The sequence below is a fragment of the Neopelma chrysocephalum genome, unplaced genomic scaffold (assembly GCF_003984885.1).
Source record: "Neopelma chrysocephalum unplaced genomic scaffold, ASM398488v2 Primary Assembly neopelma1_63, whole genome shotgun sequence".
NCBI lineage: Eukaryota > Metazoa > Chordata > Aves > Passeriformes > Pipridae > Neopelma > Neopelma chrysocephalum.
Window position 1 is genome coordinate 4,889,855 of NW_020897720.1, and position 24,723 is coordinate 4,914,577.

At 51.7% G+C, this 24,723-nt stretch overlaps 1 protein-coding gene across 4 annotated transcripts; it reads left to right on the forward strand.

The window, feature by feature from the left end:
• Positions 1–344: 344 nt before the first annotated feature.
• FGF1 (fibroblast growth factor 1) lies at positions 345–24,723 on the forward strand. Of its 4 annotated transcripts, none has more exons than XM_027682611.1 (4): positions 345–607; positions 17,201–17,393; positions 21,269–21,372; positions 22,075–24,723. In XM_027682611.1, the coding sequence occupies exons 2-4, from the start codon at positions 17,225–17,227 to the stop codon at positions 22,267–22,269; spliced, it is 468 nt and encodes a 155-aa protein (XP_027538412.1). In that variant the 5' UTR covers positions 345–607; positions 17,201–17,224; the 3' UTR covers positions 22,270–24,723. The 4 variants fall into 4 exon arrangements, with proteins under 4 accessions (XP_027538412.1, XP_027538411.1, XP_027538414.1 ...); XM_027682610.1 differs by lacking the exon at positions 345–607 and adding an exon at positions 3,201–3,284; XM_027682613.1 differs by lacking the exon at positions 345–607 and adding an exon at positions 3,201–3,284 and having other exon boundaries at positions 22,078–24,723.

The following is a 24,723-nucleotide window of genomic DNA, read 5'->3' on the forward strand; positions in this document are numbered from 1 at the left end:
TGGAGGGGTGACCAGGCACAGTGTGCTCACCACAGCCTGCTTCCATCACCCCTCGGCTGCACAGAGCAGAACACAACAGAAAGGGCTCTGCAGCAAGAGAGGGAAAGGGCTGGAAGCAGGCATGGACCATGAGCCAGTGGCAGGGTTTCACCCCGTCCCACAAGCAGGCAGTCAGAGGTCCTGGGAGGGCCTCCGGGAAAGGGGGAGGCTGGATTCAATCCTTGTCTTTCACCTGGGCTGGAGTCCAGCCCCAAAATAGCTGTCCAAAAACAAGATCACATGAGAGGAAAAAAATAGCAAGGCGAAGGATTATCCATACTTCCTCGTCCTATGTGGGTGCAGAGCGGCAGCCGGCACTGCCAGCCACGGTGTCGCTCTGGTGTCTGCCGGCCAACACCAGCCACTGCCCAGGACCCGGCACATTCCTGGTGCCTGTGCCCATCTGAGGGACCCTGCCTTGCTCTGGGACACCCGTGAGTGCTGCGAGGGGTGTGGGTACGATCGCTGCGGGAGCTGCTGGCTCCGGGAAGCAGGGCAAGGGGCAGGGTGACCCCAGCTTCCCAGCTGCCCCTGCCACCCAGCCCTGCACACTCCGACTGACCCTCAGGTGAGTGCCTCTTCCAGCATTCCCCATTTCCCCTGGGCAGAGCACCCTGCAGAGCCACAGCCTCCCAGGGGCTTTGGAGCCCCTTCTCAAAGAGACTACACTGCACGGTCCTGGTTCCTGAACTCCTGGCCAAGCTCACCAGCTCGGCCACATGTGTGGCACTGGGGAGCAACTGGGGTTTCCTTTTCCTCCCTCCTGCTCTGGCAGGAGTGGCTTTCTACCATGGTGCAGTACCCAGCTTGTACTGGGCTGAGCAGTGCTCACTGAGTCCTTCCAGGAATACCACTCCAAAAGGGATGGAACCAAAGCCAAAGGCTGGGGGATCTTATGGGTCTCATTTTAAATATGCAGGACATTTTGCCTAAGTTGTCTTTGCTGCAGGACCATGGTTTGTGGGGATAAGGAGCTGCTGGGGCAGAGGTGCTGGGGCTCAGCTGCCCACACAGGCACTGTCTGCGTGAGCTGGTGCCAGGCAGAGAGAAGCACCTACGGCTTCCTCAGGGCTCCATAGTTAATTATTCACTGTGCTTCCAAACAACCCACTGTGCATTATTTATGAGACTCAGGGCCGAGGAGACTGGTGGGTGTTTGAGGCAGTGAGGTGAAGAGGTTCCTTACCCCAGACAGAGGCAGGAGCAGGAGAGGAACAGGAGCAGCAGCCAGCCGTCAAAATCCATCCCAAGAGCCTGGGAAATACCATGGGCACCTGCTGCAGCTGGGGCTGCCCAGGCAGGGCCAGACTGGGAAGGGCAGAGGGAGGCAAAGCTGCTGCCATGGCAGTGCCCCGCAGTACCACCCATCCCCTCAGTACCCCCATCTCCTCAGTGTCCCCATCTCTGCAGTGCCCCCCGTTTCCATAGTGACCCCATCCCTGCATTGTCTCCCATCCCTCCAGCTCTCAGTGCAGGGCCTGGGGTCACTGCAGTACTGTCAGTGTCTGGATTTTGGCCAAGTCTCCTCTCCCCTCGTGCCTGGTGCAGATCCCACTGCCCAAGCCCGTGTTTGCTCCGCGTCCATACATCGCTCTGGTTGTTGGCTCCGTCCCGGGGCCGTCTGCCTTCAGGACAGGCAGAAAGGATGCCATTTGGCAGGACACCATCTGCAGCACTCCGTGCCCTGCATCACACCAGGGCTGCTGAATGCCAACCACAACCAGGGGGCAAGGGGGACCAGGCAAGGCAGGGAGGGCCCAGTCTCCCTGCAGCTCTGAAACAAGGGGGGTGATCCCTTGAGTGAGAAGAAGGAGCAGCATTTCCTAATCTTCCTCATATACTCAAAACCCCAGTGCCTTTCATCCAGGACAGCCAGAGGCAAAGCCAGGACTGCCATTCTGCAAGATTCAGGAATGTTTGGCTATAACTTTTTTTTTATTTCCTGAAATAGCAGAAGGAATGTGTGGGATTGTTCAAATTGGGAAAAAAAAAGGAATAGTGCTATAGCAGGAAAGGCCATAGAGTCCACCTGTGCTGTGGGGTGCATTAGGAGCCATCTGCACCAGCCACTGGTAACCACAGTCAACTCGGGAATGTTTTATCCAAACGTCTGGGCTCACAGCATTTCCAGCCCGGAATGCCTGTCCAAACACACTGGCTCCACGTGAGCCAGGACTAAAAGCCTATTCTGGGCGAGCCTTAGATAACGCAGCCTAAACACCACATCAAAGCACTCGTGGAGCCCGGCCAAGCGCTGAAGTCATCGCTCGGGCTTTGTTAGCCCTGCAGCAGCAGCAAACACGCAGCGACCCGCAGCCTCACACCTCGCACAGCTGCACCCCAACCTGTACCCAGCCTGTACCCCTTGAGCTCGCCACTGGCACCCCATAAGCCCACGAGCTCACTGCTGCCACCTCACGAGCCCACCACTGGCACCCCAAGAGCCCACTGCTGTCATCCCGCAAATCCACCCTGACATCCCGTGAGCCCATTAGCCCACGGCTGGCACCCTACAAGCCCAGCCCTGGCACCCCAGCGAAGCCGATGCCCCGGCACAGCCGCCCTGTGGTAGAGCCGGCATCGGCACCAGTTCCCGTCCTCGGGGACATAGAGCTGCATTTTATCTGGCTGACAGCACTCTCGGGAACACTTCGGCTTTTAAGGCCAAGCTCTCCCAGTGCCAGCGGGAACACAGCCGGAGTAGCCCTGTGGCCGCTCCTGCCCCGGCCCCTTCTCTGCGGCTGCCCAAGGGGAGGGCAGGGACCCCGTGAGCAGGGCAGGGACTCCCACGGGGAGGGCAGGGACCCTGTCTCCGCTGCCCGGGGCACCCGGAGCTGATTAGGGTGAGGGGGGTCATCGCCTTCTCAGAGGGTACTGAGGCACCCAGCACTGCAGGAATGTCCTGAGCCGCGGTGATGGGAGAGGGAAACGCGAGGGACAGGAATGCTGATGTTCGTTCAGCATTTGGGGGGTTTTCTCCGATCTTGCTGGCCGGGGGCCCTCAGCCCCAGCCCGCTGGTCTGACCCGTGGTCGGGCAGTGCAGGCAGGTGCCCGGCTCCGCTGCGGGAGTGGAGGCAAACGCGCGCTGCCGCCCCCTTTCCCCCCCCCCCCCCGCATCCTCCCGCTGCTCCCCCGCCCCGAGGCAGCTCCTCCTCATCCTCATCATCCCCGTTCCCTGTGTTCCATCCCGGTTCTCCCCGCGCGCACTTGCGGAGCCGCAGCCGGGAGCGCCGCGCAGCCGCCGGTAGGTGCGGGGCGGGGGTGGGCAGCGGCGGGATCCGCACCCGGGGCGAGGCGGGCGGCGGGGCTGAGCCCACGGGGGTCTCTGACAGCCCCACGGAGCCCCACGGGAGACTCACACAAATCCCACGGATCCCCATGCATGCTCTGCCAGCCCCACGGATCCCCACTGGCGGCTCTGGGATCGCCAGGGGATGCTCGTACATGCTGCACCGAGCCCCGCGGGATGCTCTGGGTTCCCCATGGGATGCTCTGCGAGCCCTATGGATCCCCAGGGGAGGCTATAGGATCCTCACAGGATGCTCATACATGCCCCACGGATCCCTAAGGGTTGCTCTGCCACCCCCACGGATCCTAAAGTGATGCTCTGCCAGCCCGACAGGATGCTTTAACGCCCTCACAGATCCCTATGGGATGCTCTGCCACCCCCACGGAGCCTCACAGGATGCTCGGGTTCCCCATGGGATGCTCTACCAGCCCCATGGACCTCCACAGGAGGCTCTGGGATCCCCACGGGATGCTAGTACATGCCACACGGATCCCCACGGAGTGCTTTGCCACCATTACAGATGCCCATGTGATGCTCTGCCAGCCCCATGGGAGGCTTGGAGTGAGGGGGCAGAGGGAGGTTGTGGAGCACAGGTGTGGGGTGGGTAGTGGGGAGGCAGCAGGTCCCTTCTCTGGGGACAGTTTTAGGGAGTCAGTGTGCTGCTCCCCCCAACTGGGACAAACCCCCCCAAACCCTGCAGGTGCCCCCAGACCCCAGGAGACAGGAGTGGTTCCGCAGCCAGGAGCATCATTCCAAATAACACTCTCCAAATTACTGCAAATTCGCCTAAAGCTCTGGGCAGAAGCCCAGATCAGAATTTAAATTGAAATATACAATGAACTAAAAACATTTTAAATGGCAAAACACAATGTTTGGACCGTTAAAATAACCAAACAAACTAAAAAACCCCAAACAAACAGGAATGATATAGTGCAGTGACACAGCACTATAAATGGTTCATTTTTGATGCGAAAAACAAAATAAAGTCGCAGAACCATAAAAGGGTTTGGGGAAGCCACAGCTTCCCTGGACAATTAAGGGTGATTGGGGATGCTCCATCCCTGGAAGTGTTCAAGGTCAGGTTGGGCGGGGTTTGGAGCAACCTAGTCTAGTGGAAGGTGTCCCTGCCCATGGCAGGGAGTTGAAACTGGATGATCTTGAAGGTTCCTTCCAATCCAAACCTTCTAGGATTCATAGCTAAAATAACACTACTGCAGCGATTATCCCAATGGGCCTGTCAGCCCTGACTCCTCATCACCACCATGCTCCGAGCTGTGAACTGTTCTCTCAGCCAAACCAAAGATGCCAAATATAAAGACAAATTGCTGCAAGGCTCGAATCGCCCTGTCTGGGGGTGCAGGTGGTGTCAGGGCTGAGCCTCCACACACCCCCAGGGTCACATGTCCCCACTGCCACTTTCCGCCACCTGCAGCTTCTTGGCCCCTTTGGGCCATTTAGCAAAGGGGAAACTCCCTGATAGAGCAACGCAGAGCAACAGCTCCCCATCCCTGCTGTGCTGTGGGTCTGGGGTGCTGTGAGGCTTCTGCTCTGGAGCTGAGTGTGCAGCTGATCAGGAATAAGGGCAAGGAGCTGTAGCCAGCTGCATGATGAGCTGCCTCAGCTGGGAGGAAGATCAGGGTCTCAGGAGTGGGAGGAAGGCCAGGGTAATTTAGGGAGCTTGGGAGGAAAAGTTTATCCCCTGGGCTGGGGTGGAGCTGGGAATGAAAGTTTATCCAAAGTTCTATCCAAAACTATGCAGAGTTCTAGGTCTGGCTGGGGACCTCAGCAGACCCGAACTCTGTCCAGCCCAAATCCTAAGTCTGTGTTCCTGCACATCTCGAGCCCAGAAACCAGAGGAAGTTGGGCTGACTTGGTGTGCAAGGAGAACAATTGGACATTGTGCTGCCTTATCGCCACTGAGCCCCGTCCAGGCCTGAGGAACCGATTAAACTTTAGACCCCTCTTTGCACAGACCTTCCCGTATGTCTCATGTGCCTCTTTGACCTCTCACCCCTTTCCATCCTCCTCTTTTTTTTGGTGTCTACTTTTCCTTTGGCCTCCCTCTTTATTTTGGCCTCTTGCCCTTTTCAGCCTCTGCATTTCTTTCCCACTCCCACCCTTTCTTGGCCCTCTACCTTTTTGCAGCCTCTATTTTTTCTGGCCTCATTTTCTCTTCTGATCAATCTTTTTTTTTTCTCTCACACTCCTCTACTCTTTTTTCTCCCCAACCTTCTTTGTGACTCCACTTCTTTTGCAGGCTTCTTCTTATCTTTAACCTCCATTTCTCTTTCAGTCTTCCTTGCTTACTCCATCTCCAATCTATTTTGCCCCTTCTTTTTTGGCCTCAAAATACGTTAGCACTTGTACTATATCTTCCAACTTTTTTAGTAAATATTCCCTAAAGGAAAATGTATCTTCCAGGGAGGTAAACCCTGCCCTGACCTAATGGGCTGCCCCTGAGTACCAGCACATCTCCCTCTTGGGCACAGCAGGCACTGACTCATGGCTGGGGCATTTTTAGGAATCCTGGGTACATTGTCTGCCAGTGCAGAGCTGTCAGGGATTATTGTGAGGGCTGGAGGCCTGCCTTTCAAATAGAAATCTCACAATAGAAATCTCTTTGCAGAAGAATTTTTTGAAAACCTGTTCAGCGAGAGAGAATGAGACACTGTGGCTTTGTCACAGTCTCTGCTGTGGATGCAGGAATCCTCCCTCTCCCTCTTTGTTTTAGAAAGGTGCCTGACTTGGTGTTTCTCAGCGATGGCAGTTCCTATTTTTTCCCCTCGTTTCCAACATTGGTGTCTGTTGGTTTAAAGAACCAAAACAAACACTGAGGTGCAGAGCAGCCACAGCAGCAGTCGGTGACTTGCAGGTTTTATATTCCTCAAATTCTGTTGGTGTTTAACAGGGAAGGTGGCACTGCCCACCAAGGGACAGGGACTCGTGCCTCATGCCTGGGTCATAGGCAGCCGTAGCCTCCAGCCCAGGGAGGAGGCAGAGGCAGGTCTGTAGCATGCGGAGCACCCGGCACCTGCAGGTGACAAAATTCTGGCTGTCACAAGCCTTGCTTTCCTCTCTAAAAGCTTGCTAAGGAAAACAGTGTAATAAAATGCTTCATTTCTAACTGTTGAATGTGGCAGACCCTCACAATGCCAGGATTAATATTTGGGAATTCTCTTGGGAAAGGACCCCCCTTTCCCCTGCTGTTTGTGCTGACCCAAATCCCCAAACCCATTCCCTTGCCCAGGGTACACACTGGACTGAGAAGGCTGCCTAGGGACGGACCAAGCAGAGATCCCATAGACAGCACCCAAGCCCAGGGTACTTGAGCCTGGCAGCTAACCCTGAGGACAAAGATCAGAAAAGAGGCAGAAAAAGGTTTGCCACGGGAAGTGTTTCACGGGGTGCAGAAGCTAGGCTGGCTGCTGTGCCCAGGGTGCCACTGACTCATGGGGTGACATCCAAAACCCTTTTGTCCCCTACAGACTCCTTTCAGAAGTGTTGTCTGCTGTGAGGCTTTGCCCTTTGCCCACAATGGTCTGGACACACAGTTCATACATGACTCACAACCCGCTTGCACTCACAAAGTCTGTCCTTGCTCCTGGCTCTTAATTTAGATCTGTGCCTCAAGAGCTGAAATCTCAGATCTTTCCTTCGCACATCTCTGGGGTTGGTAAATCTGCCTGTCCCACCTGCAGACCACCCTTGTCAGCTCTCACCTGTGCAGGGACATTATTTCTGCAGAATCATAGAATGACAGAATCATTCAGGTGGGAAAAGCCCTCTAAGATCATCAAGTCCAGCCATTCCCCCAGCACTGCCAAGGGCACCCCTAAGCCCATGTCCCCAGGTGCCACATCTACACATCTGTCAATCCCTCCAAGGTGGAGCCAGCCCAGCAGTGACCCATGTGAGGGGCATGGTCTTGCACCCGCCCTGAAGGATGCAGGTCCCGGCCCAGGGGGCCAGGCAGGTAGCTCACCCAGCCTGCAAGCCCACCTTGAGGGCACAGTCACCCTCACCCGCTCAGGGTGGCCCCCAATTGCACACTGAGCTGTCTGACCCATGCTCAGTCACAGAACAAGAGCACGAACCAGAGCTGATTCTCTCCTTCACTCTCATCCCCACTGCTGTGGTGGACAGGAGGGGGAGATCTTTACCATGACAAAACCTGCTCTGTGCATTCGAAGATGAACTCCAGATCCCAGCTGTTTGCATACTCCAGACTCTCTGCGTGCCATAAAACCCCTGAAAATTATGCTGATCATGGGAGCTCAGTGCTGGATAACCCAGCTGCTTCCTGCCCATCTCCTTGCCACATGTTGCCTGCGGCAGTCACTGAGGGCACAACCTTCTGCATCCCTGCACCATCCAAGCAGAAGATGGAGCACCATCCGCCCCTCCACACAGTTTCCAAATCCCCCAGACATGGCACAAGGCCATCCCTGTATCCGTGACTGGCAGATCCCAAGGCTGTCCTGCTTTTACCTAATCTAGTTATGTTTTTCCCCAGAGAGGTTCCTCGTTTTCCCCAGAGAGGTCCACTGTTATTTCTCCAACACCTGCACACCCCCACAGGGCATGTGGGTGCTGTACACAAAACTACTCAACTGGGTACGTTTTGCACTGGAATTTCTACCTCCTTTTGTACTTAAGTCTCAATTGCAGGTCAAATCTTGGACAAAAAACCCAAGTATTTAACATCAAGTAAAACACTCCCTTCCCCTTGCTTAATATTCCCATCGTTGCAGGGTGTTCACAAAAGCTTCCGACTGATGGGAAGAGTTTACTGGCTGCCAGACTCCAAATAGGGGTTTTGGAGTTCACACCTAACCTCGTGTGGGTGTGATCCTTACCAGGTGCACACATGTAGGTGTTCACAAACCACAGCTGGGGGATGCTCACTGACTCCCTGGGGATCCTGCATCCCAGTGTGGGGCTGAATGTGCAGCTCATGAGTAAGAAAAAGGTAAAAACTCATTGGGGTCCTGGTGACGGCACTCCCAGCTGGGCAGGGGGCACAGCAACTGCTATTCCCCAAACTCTGCCTGGTTGTCCCAAAGATTTTGGTTTAGTTTGGGGCTTTTTTCCCACTTAGACAATTCAGGGCATCTTTCTGCCTCGACCATTGTGAGCATCACAGCAGAGAAGTTGTGGCTGCCCCATCCCTGGAAGTGTTCAAGGTGGGGGTTTGGAGCAACCTGGTCTAGTGGAAGGTGTCCCTGCCCACGTCAGGGGGGTGGAATGAGATAACTTGGAAGTCTCTTCCAACCCAAACCATTCTGTGATTCTCTGATCCTTGGCTGCATCCCTGTGGGCCAGCCTGACCCCCAGCTTTCCCCTAAACCAGCTGTGGAAACACTGGGCACAACAAACATCCCGATGTCTTTAGACTGCCCACTCGGGTGCTGGAAATAGCCAGTGTGGGTGTCACCTCTGGGGCTGAGGTTCAGCAGGTAGTTAAAATTGCAGCCTTCTCTCCTGCACCATGTTCTTTGTGGTGGTTTGTTGTTTACAGAGATGAGAAAGGGTAGAAGAGACTTCAAAATATATCCCCTTCCCTCTGAGGACTCTGTAATGGAAACCTGTGGCAGCATCCAAGGCAGGGCACTATTTGCCTTGGAGCAGTGTGGAAGTACTGCCTGCTGTCACACAGCCTGTGGTCACAGATGTCACGGCAAGGACCAAATAGGTGCCCATCTCTGTACAGACACAGGTGCCTCGGTGTGTCCCTGTCTGGGACAGGAGGACCAGAATTAGGGCTGTACCTTCCACCAAGGTTTGGCAGGTCCTGGTGTGTGACTCATACTCCTTTCTAGGCTGGAGATGAGGGTGACAAACATAGAGCTCAGTGTCCGTGGCCTCCAAAACCACCCACTACTGGAACTGAGAATTCCCCAAATTTTGCCTAAAGACCACGAGTCTCTACAGACTCTATAGACCACAAGAGGTGAAGATGCCCAGCTGCTCTCCCTAGTTTACTCCAGTGGCTACTTATCCACACTAATTATTTCAGGTTTTTTGCTAACCCACTCATTTGCACTGAACAAGATTCAGCTCTGAGCTTGCCTTGCTCTGATCTTTCATCTCAAATGCCCCTTGCATGCTCTTACACACTGCAGCTTTTCGCTGGAAAGTATTTTCTTCAGTCCCAAAGTCATGCAGATAAGAAAATTATTATTTATTGGAGGATTTTCCTGGTAATAGCAATTATTATCTCAAGCTTTTATTGCACTATTAAGTTACTGAGCAACAGTGTGCACAGGAAAACACAGCCCAAGCTCCTTATTCGCACAGCTTGGAGGAAAAAAAACCCAGGAGGTAGCGTCCATGGGTACTAGACACTGAATTTAAAATAAGATATTGAGCAACAGAATTAAGAACAGGATTCTTCCAGCCAGTTTTACTTAGAAGTTGACAAGAGCAGCTGTACAGCCCTTACACAAACATTGCAGGATGAACATCATTAACTCCCTGCACATTTTCATAGTAAATCACTGCTGAGCTTATGGTGAACCCAGGAACCAAGTGATTTTCCTTGGAACAACCCAGACTAAGACTCTGCTGAAGGAAGTTGGATTTCTGAGCGATGATATGTCTACTGATGGTTAACCACGAGGGTGGATGTGGGGTTTCACTTGGCCTGGAGATGAAACCCTGGATTCCATCATCCTCTGCTTCTTTGGGGAAGGACACGGTATAAAGGCTGAACCCAAACTCAAATCCCAGTTTTGAAGCTGGAGCCAACCCTCAGCTGGGCTTGGCCACCCTTCAGATGGCCAGCTGCAGGAAGTGCTGCCTGACACCGCATGAGCATTCCTCCTTTTCGCTCCTAATTCCATCCTCATGAGTATAAGCAACAGCACACGGAGGTGTCGGACCCGTCTGAGTGCCGAGGGGTTGGCGAGGGCTCGTGGCTGACAGAGAGTGACCCAGAGACTCAGTGACCAGGCACGTACCTGAACGGGGCATCGGCAGGAGGCTGGGCTTGGGGTGGGACTGGAGGGCTCAGACAGGACGTGGTGCAACAGGAGAACCAGATCACCCCTTGGATTAAGAGTATTGGATAGAGGGAAGTTCTGGGGCTAGGGTCTGTCATTTGCCATCATCTATCCATCCTTCTGTCCGTCCATCCGTGGGCACGCAGGGCAGCCACACCTGCAGGGCCAGCCCAGCCAGGACAGTCAGGGCCTTGTGGTCTGACACTGTACCCAGTGTCCTGCACTGACACTGGGGGTGGGTGGCAGGGGGATGGTGACATTTAAAAGCCCTGTGAATTGTCACCCAGCTTGACATCCCTCCTGCCTGCCAGGAACTGGGTGGTGGGTTCTGGGCAGGGCATGGGTGGGGACCCCACTGCAGGGACCCCACTGCTTGGACCGTCCCAGCCTAAGGGCTGCTGAGCAGGAGCCAAGGGGCACATTGAGTGCCCCCTGCCCCCAGGGGCTTCCTACCTCACCACAAAACATTTCAACCAACAACTGATCAGCTGTTACAGCATATCCTGTGGTTTCCTCTCCCTCCAGACACTTTTCCCTGGGAAGCCAAGCACAGGCAGACCCAAGGAGGAAAGGTGCCCACAGCCCTGCCCTTAACCAAGATAGCAAACACCCAAAACAAGGTACCTGCACCTGGTGTGTCATCCCTGGGTCCTTGGCAGCTTTGGCAGCACAGAGCCACCCTCCTTGGGTGGCAGAGATGAGACCACAACGATGGTGTTACTCACGGCACATGTCAGTGGCTGCTCCCAGCCAGTTCCATGTGCCAGAACGAGGTGCTGGGAGGCAGCAAAGCATAGGAGCAGGGATAATGTTTTACAATGGTCTCAGCACAAGCCTGCAAGAGGGAAAGGGCACTTTTAAAGGGCAGACAGCACCTGCCATCTCCTGGAGGAAGGAGGAACCCTGGGAGTTTCTCCACTAATTGCCTTTTGTAATTAGGACAACTGTTGCAGTGTAGCAGAGACGCCCCCAGCAAATCCCCCAGGATGAGGTGGGAAGAACTGGGTGTAGCTGGGCTGCTCCCAGCTGCCACCTCCTGCCAGTTTCCTGCACAGCGGTCACGGTCACAGCCACGGCCACAGTGCTGGCCCTGGCAGCCCAGCCCTGGACCCACAGTCTCTGCTCAGACCTTGGTCTGAGGAAGGACCAATACCAGCATCCACAGGGGAGCCACAGCCACCCCTCCTCATAACTGAGCAATGGCATTGCCTCTTCTGCAAGTCCGGAGGTGTCCCCTCATCCTCTGAGAGCAGCACACCTTCCAGCCCATCCTTGGCTGGAGGGACTGAGCTCTGGCAATCTGCTGTCCAGTGTGTTCTTTCCATCCAGCAGGTCCCACGCATCCGGCTTGCACTGGGAGTCTGGGCTTAAATCCCCAACATGAGGTGGTGGGATTTGTGTCTGCAGCCAGTGCTGCTCGTCTACGTGTCCGTGCTCTTGGTCTGAATCCAGACAGAACAGAGGGGCAAGACCTTCCTGGCAAAGCTCCTGCTCCCAGGCTGGATTGACTCCTGGAGCTGGAACTGCAATTAAGTTAATCACCGGATTGCAAAGGGCCGTGGGTGGGGAGGTGGGAGAAGCGGGAAGGTAATTAGAAAGTGGGTCATCTCTTGGTTTTCCTGTCTCCCCACAGACACCACCAGTTTGCTGGGATGTTGTACTGGCTGTCCCAGTGTGAGGCAGCATCTGGGGTGTCCCGGGCTCACAGCCCTGCATAAGTCACACCAGGCTCCAAGGCAGGATACAGGGCTTTCCCTTAGGCATCCCTACAGGCACAGGATTTTCTCCCTTCACCTGGGATGGGTTGACCCCTGTCCGTACCTCCCAGGCAGGATACCACCTTTACCTAATCTATCTTTACCATGATGCTCCAGGTGTTTGTCATCAGCCATTAGTGACACAAACTCAGTAAAATGCTAAAAGTTTCACTCCTATCTGTTTTACCTGCCACAAATCCAGCGTGACCTGAGTGAAATGACTGTGTTTCCTGGTAGAAAGCAGGAGATGATGACAGCAGGCATTAGTTAAATTGATTTGTACACTTTTGGTCACACTTCATGCAACATATTCCACTTCCAAAGGGTAAAACCTGGCTGATAAATATTTCATTGAGCAGTTAATCACATTGCTAGAGATAAAATCACCTGGCCATAAGCAAGACTAGAAACGAGCCAACACATTCTGCTGATACACACAGAATGGTCTACTACATATTTATTGTACGCTTTGCCTAATCATTTATTAAGTCACTCTAAGAGGATGCATAGTCCAAAGAATTCAAGTTGTGCCTTGCACCACCAGCCCTTGGGATGGGAACGCCAGACCTACCATGCTGCCTCTCTTGCAGCAACCAGAGCATGAGGAAACCTCTGCCTGGTCTCTAATCTTTTCCTGGGTGAGGAAATCTGTCCCATGCAGTGGATCTCTAAAACTTATGATCAGTAAAATCATTGTTTATCCAAGAGATGTTTACTCCACATGCCCAGGTGTGCTCAGATTGCCCCAAAGCTGTAATGGGCAGCCCATAGGCTGCTTTGGGAACCCTCAGGAGAGACAATGGGTGGAGGAAAACCACAACCTGAATTCCTTAAAAATATTCTACCTGTTGTAAGTGCTTTTGATTCCCATATGGAGTGTCTGAACTACCTGAGAAGTTACTGTTCTATCCAGGTGGCTGCAGTCAGAAGTGAGAATGCGAAAGGAGCCTATCAGGAGGTGATGCTGTCTGATCCCATCTGAGTCACATACCCTGGTAGAAACAGGATTTCTACTTTAATGGATAAAAAAACACTTTCCAAAGTAAACCAACTGGAGTGTTTCCACTGAACTCACCAGAGGGGGGTTCAGGGGATGCTGATCTCATTAACTGAACCTTAGGAAACTCCTGGGTTTAGCAGTTTTTCATCTCTCTGGACTACTCCTTGGAGTTCTCCACATGATCTTTAGCTGATCATCTAAATGACAACTGTGATTAACTGCACTCTTCATCACTGTAGCTACACAGAGACCATCCAGAACATTTCTTTCCAACCCCATATAAGGGATTGTGTCCAAAGCCAAGGACAATTTTGAAGTATTTGAGTCAACCTCCAATCTGGTTTAATCCACTGTATAAGATACTTCTGCTTTCCTCCACATAGTAGCCAGGTATTTTATATCTAAGGAAAAAAGCCAGGCTCACCTTAGTTGGCCACCTCCTAGTTTGATTTTTTGCTGGCTACTTAATTTGTGCCACAGGAGCCACAGAAGAGCCACAAAAGTTCCTGGCAATCCAGACATGCAAAAAACTTTTGGACCATTAGCAATCCTTCAAGTTGCCATCAACACCACCTCTGTCATGCAAGCAAAGGAGACAGCAGTGCTATCTAGTGAAGTCTGCATCGACTTTAAAACAGGAAGGGAAAACGACCCCACTCCTTTTCCATGGCTCCCAGCCTGCGCTGTTATTTCAGAGCTCACACGCCCGTTATTGGCAGCGCAACCAGCCCTGGATGCTCAGACTCAGATGCTTGCAGAGTTTGGGATTTCACATCAAAGCCACTGGTTTGGCCAGTGATAAAGTTTGGAACCAAAGCCAAACTTCTCAGAATTTCACAGCTATTCCGGTCCCATGCCGGGCTCATCTCCCCTCAGTGCTGCAAGGAGCAGGCACGCGGCAGTGCTCCAGCCACCACAGCTCAGCAGGACCTGGATCAAATGAACATTCGGGTTTAACTCTCTTTTTAAGTTCTTTTTGTCCTTCAGAAGGCTGTTTCTGATCCTTTGGGGTGCTGACATCTCCTTCCAGGAGAAAGAGCTGGGTGTCACCAGTCTGCTGGTGGGACCCTCTGCCCCCTGTGCCACAGGCAGAGCTGGGGCTGCCCTGGAGCAGGTGCCCTGGGTCCAGCTCCCAGTGATTCATTCTCTGTGGGGGTTTTCTCTTAGCACAGCACAGGAAAACTGTTACACAGAGGTGGAGGAAAGAGGAACCACAAACACAGCTGGTCTTGGACAAACACTCTCCAACTCAGCTTCAGCTCACTGTCCTAGTGCGACCGGCGGGGTCAGTGCTCGGCAGCAGCGATCTCCTACAGCAATCTCCTCTTGGAATATTTTCCTTTCTCCATGGGGCACCAAATAACTGCTGGAGTGTGGTGTCTCTCAGCTTTGCTTCTTGGAGAGAGTGTTCTGTTCTGCTTTGAGCTATTTAATAGCACTGTTGGGCTTCTACCCAAAGAAATAAGGCCCTTTATGTTGTCTTTGGTTCAGGTTCTCTCTCTCACTCGTGCTTTTTAATTCCCATAAAAACCTAACATGTTCCTGCCAAAAGTATAATTGTAGGGCCATGAGTGGTGGTGTGTGTAGAGGAACGACTCCATGGTCATAAAGTATGAGAAGAGCGATAGTGTTTAGCACAGAGAGACAACAAGAGTGGAAAAGTGTTCATTCAGCTTTTCTGTGGCAGTTAAGGCAGCTGGTGAGCACTGGAGTCATTCTAAAAATAGCAAAAAACCTTAAAGGAAATAAGTAATGATGAAGAAGCTGTTCTGGTCAAGCCACCCAGAGATACCCTCAGACCTTCAGGTGACCACGGGGAGAATCCAGCCCATTCCTTGCTGCTGCTGGCTGCAGGGTTTGCTGAGATCCTGATCAGAGCTCTTGGATCTGGGGTATTTCTTTCTCATTATCATCCATCATCAACCCAAGAGACTTCTGAGTGCCTTTTGCACTCAGATAAAGGTTCAAGAAAAGCTTTGGTTCCAGGAAATTACACAGTGCTGCTGATCTTGATTAATGCTCAGTAACACACCAGAGCCCTGTGGGCTGCATTGGGTGACTTAGAGGCTTTCCTTCAGAGAAGGAGTTGGCAAGAAAAACTGAACTACTGCATGAAAAGTACAATTTCTTGACAGGAAAATAAATTTAGGGACCAAACACTCCGAGAAATACCTGATTCACCTGACAATGGTGTTAAAAAAGGATTTTGAGTTTGTATTTGGCTGGTCCCTCACCTGCTTTGGAAGCTCTTGTGTGTTGATTCACCAATCTCAGGGAAGGAGGGGGCTGGCCCATGTTATCACTCCAGAGAGCACTTCCCAAAATCCTGATCTGTGCTGAACGGGGTATCTGAGAGCAAGGAGTGAAGTCTGTGTTTGAAGCAAAGCTGGTGCAATGGCTGGCAGTGCTTTCAGCAACAGCCATACAGTCTGTATGTCCAAGGTTTCAGCTTTTAGCAATCCAACTTGCAGACGTTTTTATCCTCTGCAGGCTTCTGGGACCCATTTCAATGACTAGTTTTCCCTTCTTGCAGCTGCATTTGCAGATTTAATTACTAAAGAGTTTAGAGCCAAATGTTTAGAGATACTATGTATATATACGTGTGTGTGTGCGTGTGTATTGCAGAGAGTTGCTGTCCTTAATATCTCCCAGGGCACTCAAAGCACCACAGCAAACCCACACAGTGTGGTACTGGCTGCATCCCAATGTACCAGTAGCACAACTCAGTGCTAAAGAGACATTTTTACAATCTATAAACACATATAAACAGTGACTATAAAATATTTTCCATAATCCAGCTATGGGAATACATGACATTTAAAGTAATTTCCTGTATCTAGATTTATTCTGTGGCATGTCTTTTTCTGTTCATAAATCCACTTCTCTCTAACCACTATAGAACTCTGCATATGAAAGACAGAATGAATTCACGTGAGATTTTAAATGTAGTTTGTAGGCTAGAACATGAATGTACCTGGAATGTGTGTGGGACTCTAGTCATCTCCCATGTCATCTCCTGATGACACAACTGTGAGGGCAGTTCTCACCCTCAGACATCCACAGCATCTTCCTTTTATCGGTCTGATGCCTTCAGGTTTTTGCACAGTGTCTGCTGAAACATGGATCATGACCATACAGTCTCCTGCAAAATGAGGTTTCAATGTCATCTTCCACTAAACCAGGTTGCTCCAAGCCCTGTCCAACTTGGCCTTGAACACTTCCAGGGATGGGGCAGCCACAGCTTCTCTGGGCAACCTGTGCCAGGGCCTCACCACCCTCACAGGGAAGAATTTCTTCTAAATATCCAATCTAACCCTGCCTCTGTCAGTGGGAAGCCATTCCCCCTTGTCCTGTCACTCCGGGCCCTGGTCAAATTCCTCTCCAGCTCTCCTGTACCCCCTTTAAACACAGGAATGTTTCTGGTATATTCATGACATAATCTAGACTCACAGTTCTTGGTTTTCATATGGTCTTAATCACTGTCTGGGTAATCCTCGGACTCACCCCCAGGCAGCGAACGGTCCTGCCCCATGCTCATCTCCCACCATGTCTAATGCGTGTTCTGACCTTTTCCGTGGGTGTGTTCCTGGGCCAAGGAACACACTCAGGTGTGTTCCTGAGTGCCAAGATATGAGCAATATTTACTACCTGGCATGCAGTGGGTGTTGCAATTCCTGGTCATAATTGTGTTTGAGAGTCATAATAGCGGAGAAAGTTATTACCTGGGCTCCCTTCCCGCCTCTTGTGGGTTCCAATCAGACACCGGGTGTTTTTCAAATTGGTTTTTGAGTGTATAATTTTAGTACATACGTCAATAGAAAGTGGAACAAAAACAGAATTCACTATGATAAAATTAAAAGGACAGAGCCCCTCCCAGGCGAGGAGACAGCCCCCCGCCACCTCCCACGCTGGAGAAGCATCACCTTTGTGTCACTTTTTGTCACTTTGTGTCACTTTGTGTCACTGCCGGAGCCATCACCACTGTGAATCACCTGCCCTGCAGTCAGCCCAGGGACCGGCAGGGACCCCCGGGCTCCCCCTTCCCTTTAAAGCCCAGGAGCAGCAGCGTGTGCCCAGCACTTGGTGCCACCTTTGCTGCCACATCTCTTGCAGCTCGGCCGTGGGAGAGGCTGCAGGATGGCCGAGGGAGAAATCACCACCTTCACTGCCCTGACTGAGAAGTTCAACCTGCCCCCGGGGAACTACAAGAAACCCAAACTCTTGTACTGCAGCAATGGGGGCCACTTCCTACGGATCCTCCCGGATGGCACAGTGGATGGGACCAGGGACCGAAGCGACGAGCACAGTAAGCAAACCCTATGGGTCTTCTTGGTGACCTCCTTGCTCCTATGATTTCATCAGCTGGGATGGGGGGAGCTGGGGAAGACGGGCACTGGACCAAGGTTTCTTGAACCCTGGTGGTAACACACCTTCCAGGAGTCACACATCTATAGCCCATAGGCAGAGCGAGGGAGGCAAAGTATGTGTGATATAAAAGTACAGATATAAAGTACATAAATAGATATATGGAGTATTAAATCTGACACTGGTCATTACCTCATGAAAGGCAGGCAGATACAGGGGAGGCAGCACTGATACAGCAGGGCTGGGTCGTACAGGGAGCTGGCAGCTGGCAGAAAGGGCTTAGGGCAGCCTGGCGCCCCACACACAAAGCCATCACTTGGAATTCTGTGCTGTCTCTGCATTTGCATCTGTTTGCCACAGCAACTTAACAGGTCACCCATGGCCAGGGTCTCGTCTCACTTGTCCCCATCCCTGCAGTCGGTGATGCTGGTGGCTCCAGCCCATGGGTCTTTGGGGACCTGCTGCTGGGAGGAACTGCCCCCGCAGATGCCACTGTTTGTCCTACCAAGGAGTCATTGGGAAGTTTTATGCTTTTTGAGCTCTTGCACTCCCAAAAACTCTTCAGCGGGTTTTTTTAACTCGATGCCCAGGAGAGCTGGACCAGCCACACAACAAAGCTCCCGGGGGCTCCGTGGGCAGCAGGACCAGGCTCTTCCCTTTGGCTCTCAGCAGAAACCTCTGGGTACACCATAACCTGAACATTTACTGGAATACGACTGGGATCTGCCAGGCTCCTATCCGATTAGAAGGAAGGGCTGAGAGGAGCCAAGTCAGTCTTTATTTACTTTGAACTGCGAGCACACATGTGGCTTCTCCCCAAACTTAACCTTTCCTCTCACTATTGTTGTTTTAATGACAGGCAGTTTATAGTCGAGTTCTAATTACAAACACTGTCTCCCATCACTTGCCCAGCACAAGTGCTGGGGGATGGATGAGGATGAGTCTCCTGAGGCTGGATGACCATAGAGTGGGGATCCAACCTCCAGCTGGGTATGAACCCAGCACATAACCCTGCTCAAACCCTGGGAGAGACAGCCAGGACAATGACCCGAAGGATCTTCAGGAGACAGGACCAGGCTCACAAGACCCACAAGGAGAGGTCATATGAGCTTAACCAGTGTCTCTGCAGCATTTTCCAGAGGTTTTGGAGTCTGAAGGGGAGGTCACAGTCAAGATGGCATCTCCTGGAACATGCGGAGCTACCAAGTCCTTGAGCATCCAGCTCCTGCACCCCAGCCTCAACCTGCCATCTCATGGCATGGATGCTCCCACACAGCCCAGATTTTTTCCCTCCGGAAAAACAAAGCCATCACCTGGGGTGAGCTGGTCCCCACAGCCACATCGCACACACGGGCAGCAAGTGCAGGCAGGTCCTGCGCCCCAGCACGCTCACACCTCCCCGGCTGCTGGCCTGGGGCCACGTGTTTGAAAACCTCTGCCAGAAAGGAACCTCCTGTAAATGATCTCATAAACTTGGATATAGGAATGTACTAATATTTACAGAGGAAACTCCTGGAAGGGCTGCATGCCAGCAGAGCAGCCCTGCCACGAGGTGCCCTGCTCTGAGCACCAGCTCTGCCCACGGTCCTGCCCCTGTGCCTGGGAAATTCCAGAGCTGCTGAGTACCATTCCCTGGTGTGCAAGAGGAGCAGCCCAGACCATGACCAGCACCATGGGATACTGCTCACCCAGCTGGGACAGGCACCTGCCAGCCTCAGGGAGGGACAAGACATGGGAACACCCACAGCTCATTGGGAAACCAACGGACACAGAGGCATTATAGCCTGCATTGATGCTCTGCAAACTGCCCAAGCTCATTTTGCTCCTGACAAATATCAAAAATTCTTATTTTTATCTTTAATGGCCTTGCCAGGTGCTAGCCCTGGAATCAGGGAGGATCTCTAAGGAGTGCAGGAGTCCCTCCAAGCCCTTGTCATTCAGGCTGATGCCAGAATTCCCTCCCTGCATCCTTTTTTGTGTGTGGGTATCCCAAGCTTGCACTGTGAAATGGGAAGAAAACTTACCAGGACATTGCAGACCACTCGGGATGAAGCTTGTTTCCACAAAAAACCTTATTTTTCCTGTTTCATCCCATTACTTCATGGAAGGAAATCAGGCCTGTAAAATGACACAAGAAGCACAAGCTCCTTCCTCCAAACCCACCGTTCTCCCTTCCTCTATGGCTGAAGACCTCAATGTCCCTATCGGCAGCTGGAGGATTCTCACTCCCCTCTCTCAGGGACAGCTTTTAGGACAGTATCTTCATTTTCATCCCATTCCCCTCTTTCCCCCTGGATTGCTCTTGGGGCTGCAGCACCACAGCGAATGTAGGTGGGCTGGGGCTTTCCCTCTGCAGATTCCCAGCCTAAACCAGGCATGCACTGGGACTGGGTATTCCTGCAAATCTGCACCTACACCATTTCCTAATTAGCCATCATTTACTAAGCAAGAAATGCAAAAAAAAGAAGGAAGAATGTGAACCATTACAGCAAAGATTTCACTGGGAAGAGTGTTCTGCCAGGCCAAGAGGTAACATTGCCTTTTAACTCATCTAAATAAGGATAAATAAATTAAATATAAACAGGAAGGAAGGAGCTGGAGCCGAGGCATCCGTTCATACTACATTAAAACCAATCTAAATATTGCTGTCATAAATCTCATGAAAAAAAAAAACTGTCTAGGAGATGGAAATGATCACTTGGAAGAGCTGGAATTTGCAAGTCACACTGACTACAGCCACAGAGCCACAGCCTCTGCACACACCGGTGGGGCTGTTAATGGCTCTGGCTGCAGCGTTCCTGCCCACCCATGAGAGCCCCATGGGCTCCTCCCTGAACACACAGCACTGGAGAACTGTCCTCCCAAGGCTTCTCTCCAACTAAACAGCCTTTTCCTGATAAATATGTTAAACAAATACTTGAGCCAAGTTTTAATCACTTTCCGAGACTCCTGTAATCAGCAAAGTAAGGAAAAAAGGAACCAGGCAAATGGAAAGTTTAAAGCTGCTGGGTGAGGTACAGGATGCTGAGTAGAGCAGGATGCTGCAGCTCCCCTGCTCACTTCCCTCAGCACAAGACCAGAAAAGAGCTTTTTTTGCCCTGGAGTTCCTAGCTGCCATCCAGCATCGGGAATGGGGATGGAATCTGGTGTCCGGCGGCTGCAGGGCCTGAGGCAGCTCCCATCGCTCCCACCCAGGCTGCGCCCTGGCAGACCCAGCTCCTGCTTCAGCATCAAATCCATGTTAGCACTGCACATTTGGACAATCTAAGGTGTGACTACCTACAGGAGGTACTTTTTTAGGATGAAGATCAGCCTTTGCCATCTCTCCACTCTCCACCTACAATGCCCTGAATAAATCCAGCCACAGTGCACGGCTGGATGGGATGCGCTGGATCAGGAGTTTGCAGTGCAGGCATCTGCACTCTGCCCATTGCTGGTTTAGCTCTCAAAATACTTCTTCATATGTCACTCCTTAAGTGTCTTGTCAAACCACATGAGAAATTTGTAAATTAGAGCCAGAATTAAAACCCCAATCTCCTGTGTCCCATTCCAGCATCGTAACCAAAAGGCTGCCCTTCCTTTGATGTAAAATAAGGGGAAAATTGGTCTTTGGTTCCTAAAGGATGGTTGTGGGGTTTCTTTGAAGGAGAGGGTACAAGGAGACACTTTTATTACACACTGTACTGTTTCCTATAAACACTTTATAAGCCAGGCTTTGGAACAAAATACCCTGCTAACCTTCCTAGCAGCTATTTTTTCCCCCCTTTTCCTATTTTGCTTTTAATGTTGTTGTTATTGTTTCATTTTTACTTCCAGTCCAGCTCCAGCTGAGCGCAGAAAGCGTGGGAGTGGTGTACATAAGGAGCACCCAGTCGGGGCAGTACCTGGCCATGGACACCAACGGGCTGCTCTATGGCTCGGTAAGTGGGAGGATCCCGTGGGACCAGACACAGAGAGGGCTTGAGGTTTGCAGAAATCTCATAGCTCTGAGTAATGCAAACCACAGGCAATAATTAGGCTCTGTTTGTGATTCTGGCAGCTGGACAGTCGCTCTGCATCTGGCTTTATTTTGGGGGGAAATAAATAAATAACCAAATATCGCCATTACCGACCTGCCTCCAACAAATATTGGGTTTCCTATCTGACACTTGATAAATATTGTGTTTCATACCTGGAGCAGCAGCTGCTCTGCAGCCCTTCAGCAGCTGACAGCTGGTCTAGTGGAAGGGGGATGGAATGAGATGATCTTTAAGGTCCCTTCCAACCCAAATCATTCCGTGGATTTGTGCTCTGAGCCTGTAGCTGCCACCCCACATCTTAGTGCCAGAGCAGGAGCCAGGGCCAGGACCAGCTGATGGAGTATGGGGCCGGACTCCATCACTGTCAAATAAAATGCCCAGGCCATGGACATGCTGCTGCAGGAGTGGCCCAGGGGACAAAATCAAGGCTACTTACCTTCAAGCTTTAATATGAGCTTTACTGGGGCATGGAGATCTCGGAGGTGGGTCTGGACAGCATCCTATCGGGGAGTACCTGAGCTGGGATTACCACGTTAGGAACACACATCCCCATCCCCATGGCATCGCCCCGGCTCACTGTCGTTCCCCTGGGCTCTCTTTCAGCAGTTACTGGGTGAGGAGTGCCTGTTCCTGGAAAGGGTTGAAGAAAACCATTATAACACGTACATCTCCAAAAAGCACGCGGATAAGAACTGGTTTGTGGGCCTGAAGAAGAATGGGAACAGCAAGCTGGGGCCGCGGACTCACTACGGCCAGAAGGCAATTCTCTTCCTCCCGCTGCCCGTCTCGGCTGACTAAGCCCCATCCCAGAAGCTCAGAGATGACCCCAAATACCAAAACCCAACCGCTGCCGCCTCCTTAGAGCTCGTTAGAGCTCCGAGCTTTAGGTCAAGGCTTTACCAAAACTAGCCAAAGCAGAGCTCCTCAGCTCTGCACAAAGCTTTGCAGAGATGAGGGGAAGAGTCCTGACACCCTCCCAAGGGCCACCGCCCCCCCGGCTCCCCCTGCCCTCCGCTGCCTGCTGTTGTGTGCCATGACCACGCTGCAGCTCCTGGGGACACACACGGACCTGCCCTGGGCAGGCACCCAGAAACCTGCCCAAAGGGCACCCCAAGGTCACCCCAGTTACCAGAGAAGTGCATGCTTTGTGCCCCCAGGCATTCTAAGGTAAAACCTTCCTGGATACTGTGTATTAATGTATTTATCTATCTAAGTATGCAGCTTCTAACGTGCCCTCAAACAATCTCAGATTGGACCATCAGTCCTGTTATCCAGGGCCACCCTGGTGAATGCTGGCTGATATCCTTGGTGTGTTAAGCTGAACAAGCAGGCAAAGCTCCAGTCCCAGACCTTGGCCTCCCTCACAACACCAATAGTGCTGTATTTCATGCTAGTTCCTACCATATGTTATTAGTATTTATTTATCAAGTAAGTATGTCTCTTCTACAATCTGTTCATAGGTAATTCCAGGTACCAAAGCCCCTTGATGCTGTCCCAGTGAGGAAGGGGCAGTGGCAGTCAGTGACTGGTGTGAAGGTGTGGTGCACAGCAGGAAGAGGCTGCATGACAGTGGCAGCACATTGCACCCATTCCCAGGGATATTCCCCTCACTGCTCTGGTGTCTGGCTACATGGGGCTCTAAAAATGCCACTGGAGCCCCTTGATGACTCCCAAACCCTGTGAGAAGCTGTTTCTCCTCACTGGGCATGATGCAGCTCAAGAGCAGCTCAAGAGCCACTCCTGCCATGTGAGAGCATCACAGGAGCACCAAGCTGCCACACTGTACCCAGAGTATCCACAGTTTCTCTGCAAAACCTGTGCCAGGGCCTCACCACCCTCACAGGGAGGAATTTCTCCCTAATATCTAATCTAAATCTACTCTTCTTCAGCTTAAAGCCATTCTCTCTTGATTTATCCTGCCATCATGGACAGGGACAAGAGACAAGTGCTCCCTGCTCCCGACAAACTCAGATCAACCATCTCTACACAAGAGAGGAATAAAGAGCACTCTATCTTACATATTTCTGTAACAGCAATTAGTCACTAATTACTACACTTTACAATCGCTCTAATTACTGCACTTCTGCACTTGCTGGCTCTGAAACCTTCTCCCCAGCACTGATAGCATCACAGGTAATCCCAGTGCTCCTGGGCAAACAGGGAGCTGGCGTAGGAATGGCAGAGCTGTGGCTGTGAAGGAGGCTGCACCAGCTCCTTGCACCTTCTCATTGCCATGGCCCTTCAGTGCTGCTTCTCACCTGTGGGATCCACGTGGAAATTGAGTGGAAAGATGAATTTTGCTAATCCTGCAGGTACCAGCTGCTCCTCTTGTCTTTTACACAGCAACATTCCTGTATAGCTGCCCACAGGGAGGGCAGATGGGTGGTCTTGGAAGTATTTACTCTGTGCACAACGAATGGTTGAGGGACCACAAACATAAATTTTCAGTTTTTACTTAGAATTCCCAACAGCCATAAAGGCACATTTTTAATATATATATTTCTACATACCAACTAAAACATTTCAATTAGAAGAAAGCAATAATGCTTACAAAAAATCTACTCTGCATTGTTGCCTTCCCCCCTCAAAAAATTAAGCACAGCAGTGGGATAACTTTGGAGTTTTTCAGTACCCCTGTGTCCCAGGTAAGCCTGAACAGGCAAACACCTGTGATTTGCAGTGTTGCCTTATTTTCACATCTAAGCCCATTAATATAACTCACACCAGAGCAGACATGGTTCCCTGCAACCTTTCAGCTGGCAAGCACTACCCCATGGAGGTGTCTTCATCATTTTCATGTGTTCCCTCATCCTACACCTGCAGGGACATGGATCCCTCAACAGGCTGGACCCCTCCACCTCTGCCATCAGTGCTGCTCTGAACTTCTAATCGCTTCATTGCAGTGGATAAGAGTTGAGAACTACCTGACAGTGCCCAGTAAGGACAGAATATCTGCCAAAATCCTGGATTTCAGCCAACAAGCTGCGGGGGGAGAAAGGCCAAGAGAGGGACCCAAACACTACCGATGGCCCTGGCTCAGCTGCTATCACGGCTCCAGCATGATATTCCTACAGCAAACACACAGCTGAGCAAGACAGAGCGATGTGGAAGGCCGACAACATCAACACCCTTCTTAAACACTGTGGTTGCTTTCCCTGTGAAAGGTCGAGCTGTCACTCAAGTCAAGAAGTGAATGAATGCATGAGCGGGAGATCCAGGTTTCTAATTAAACTGGAAAGTTGGAACGTGTAA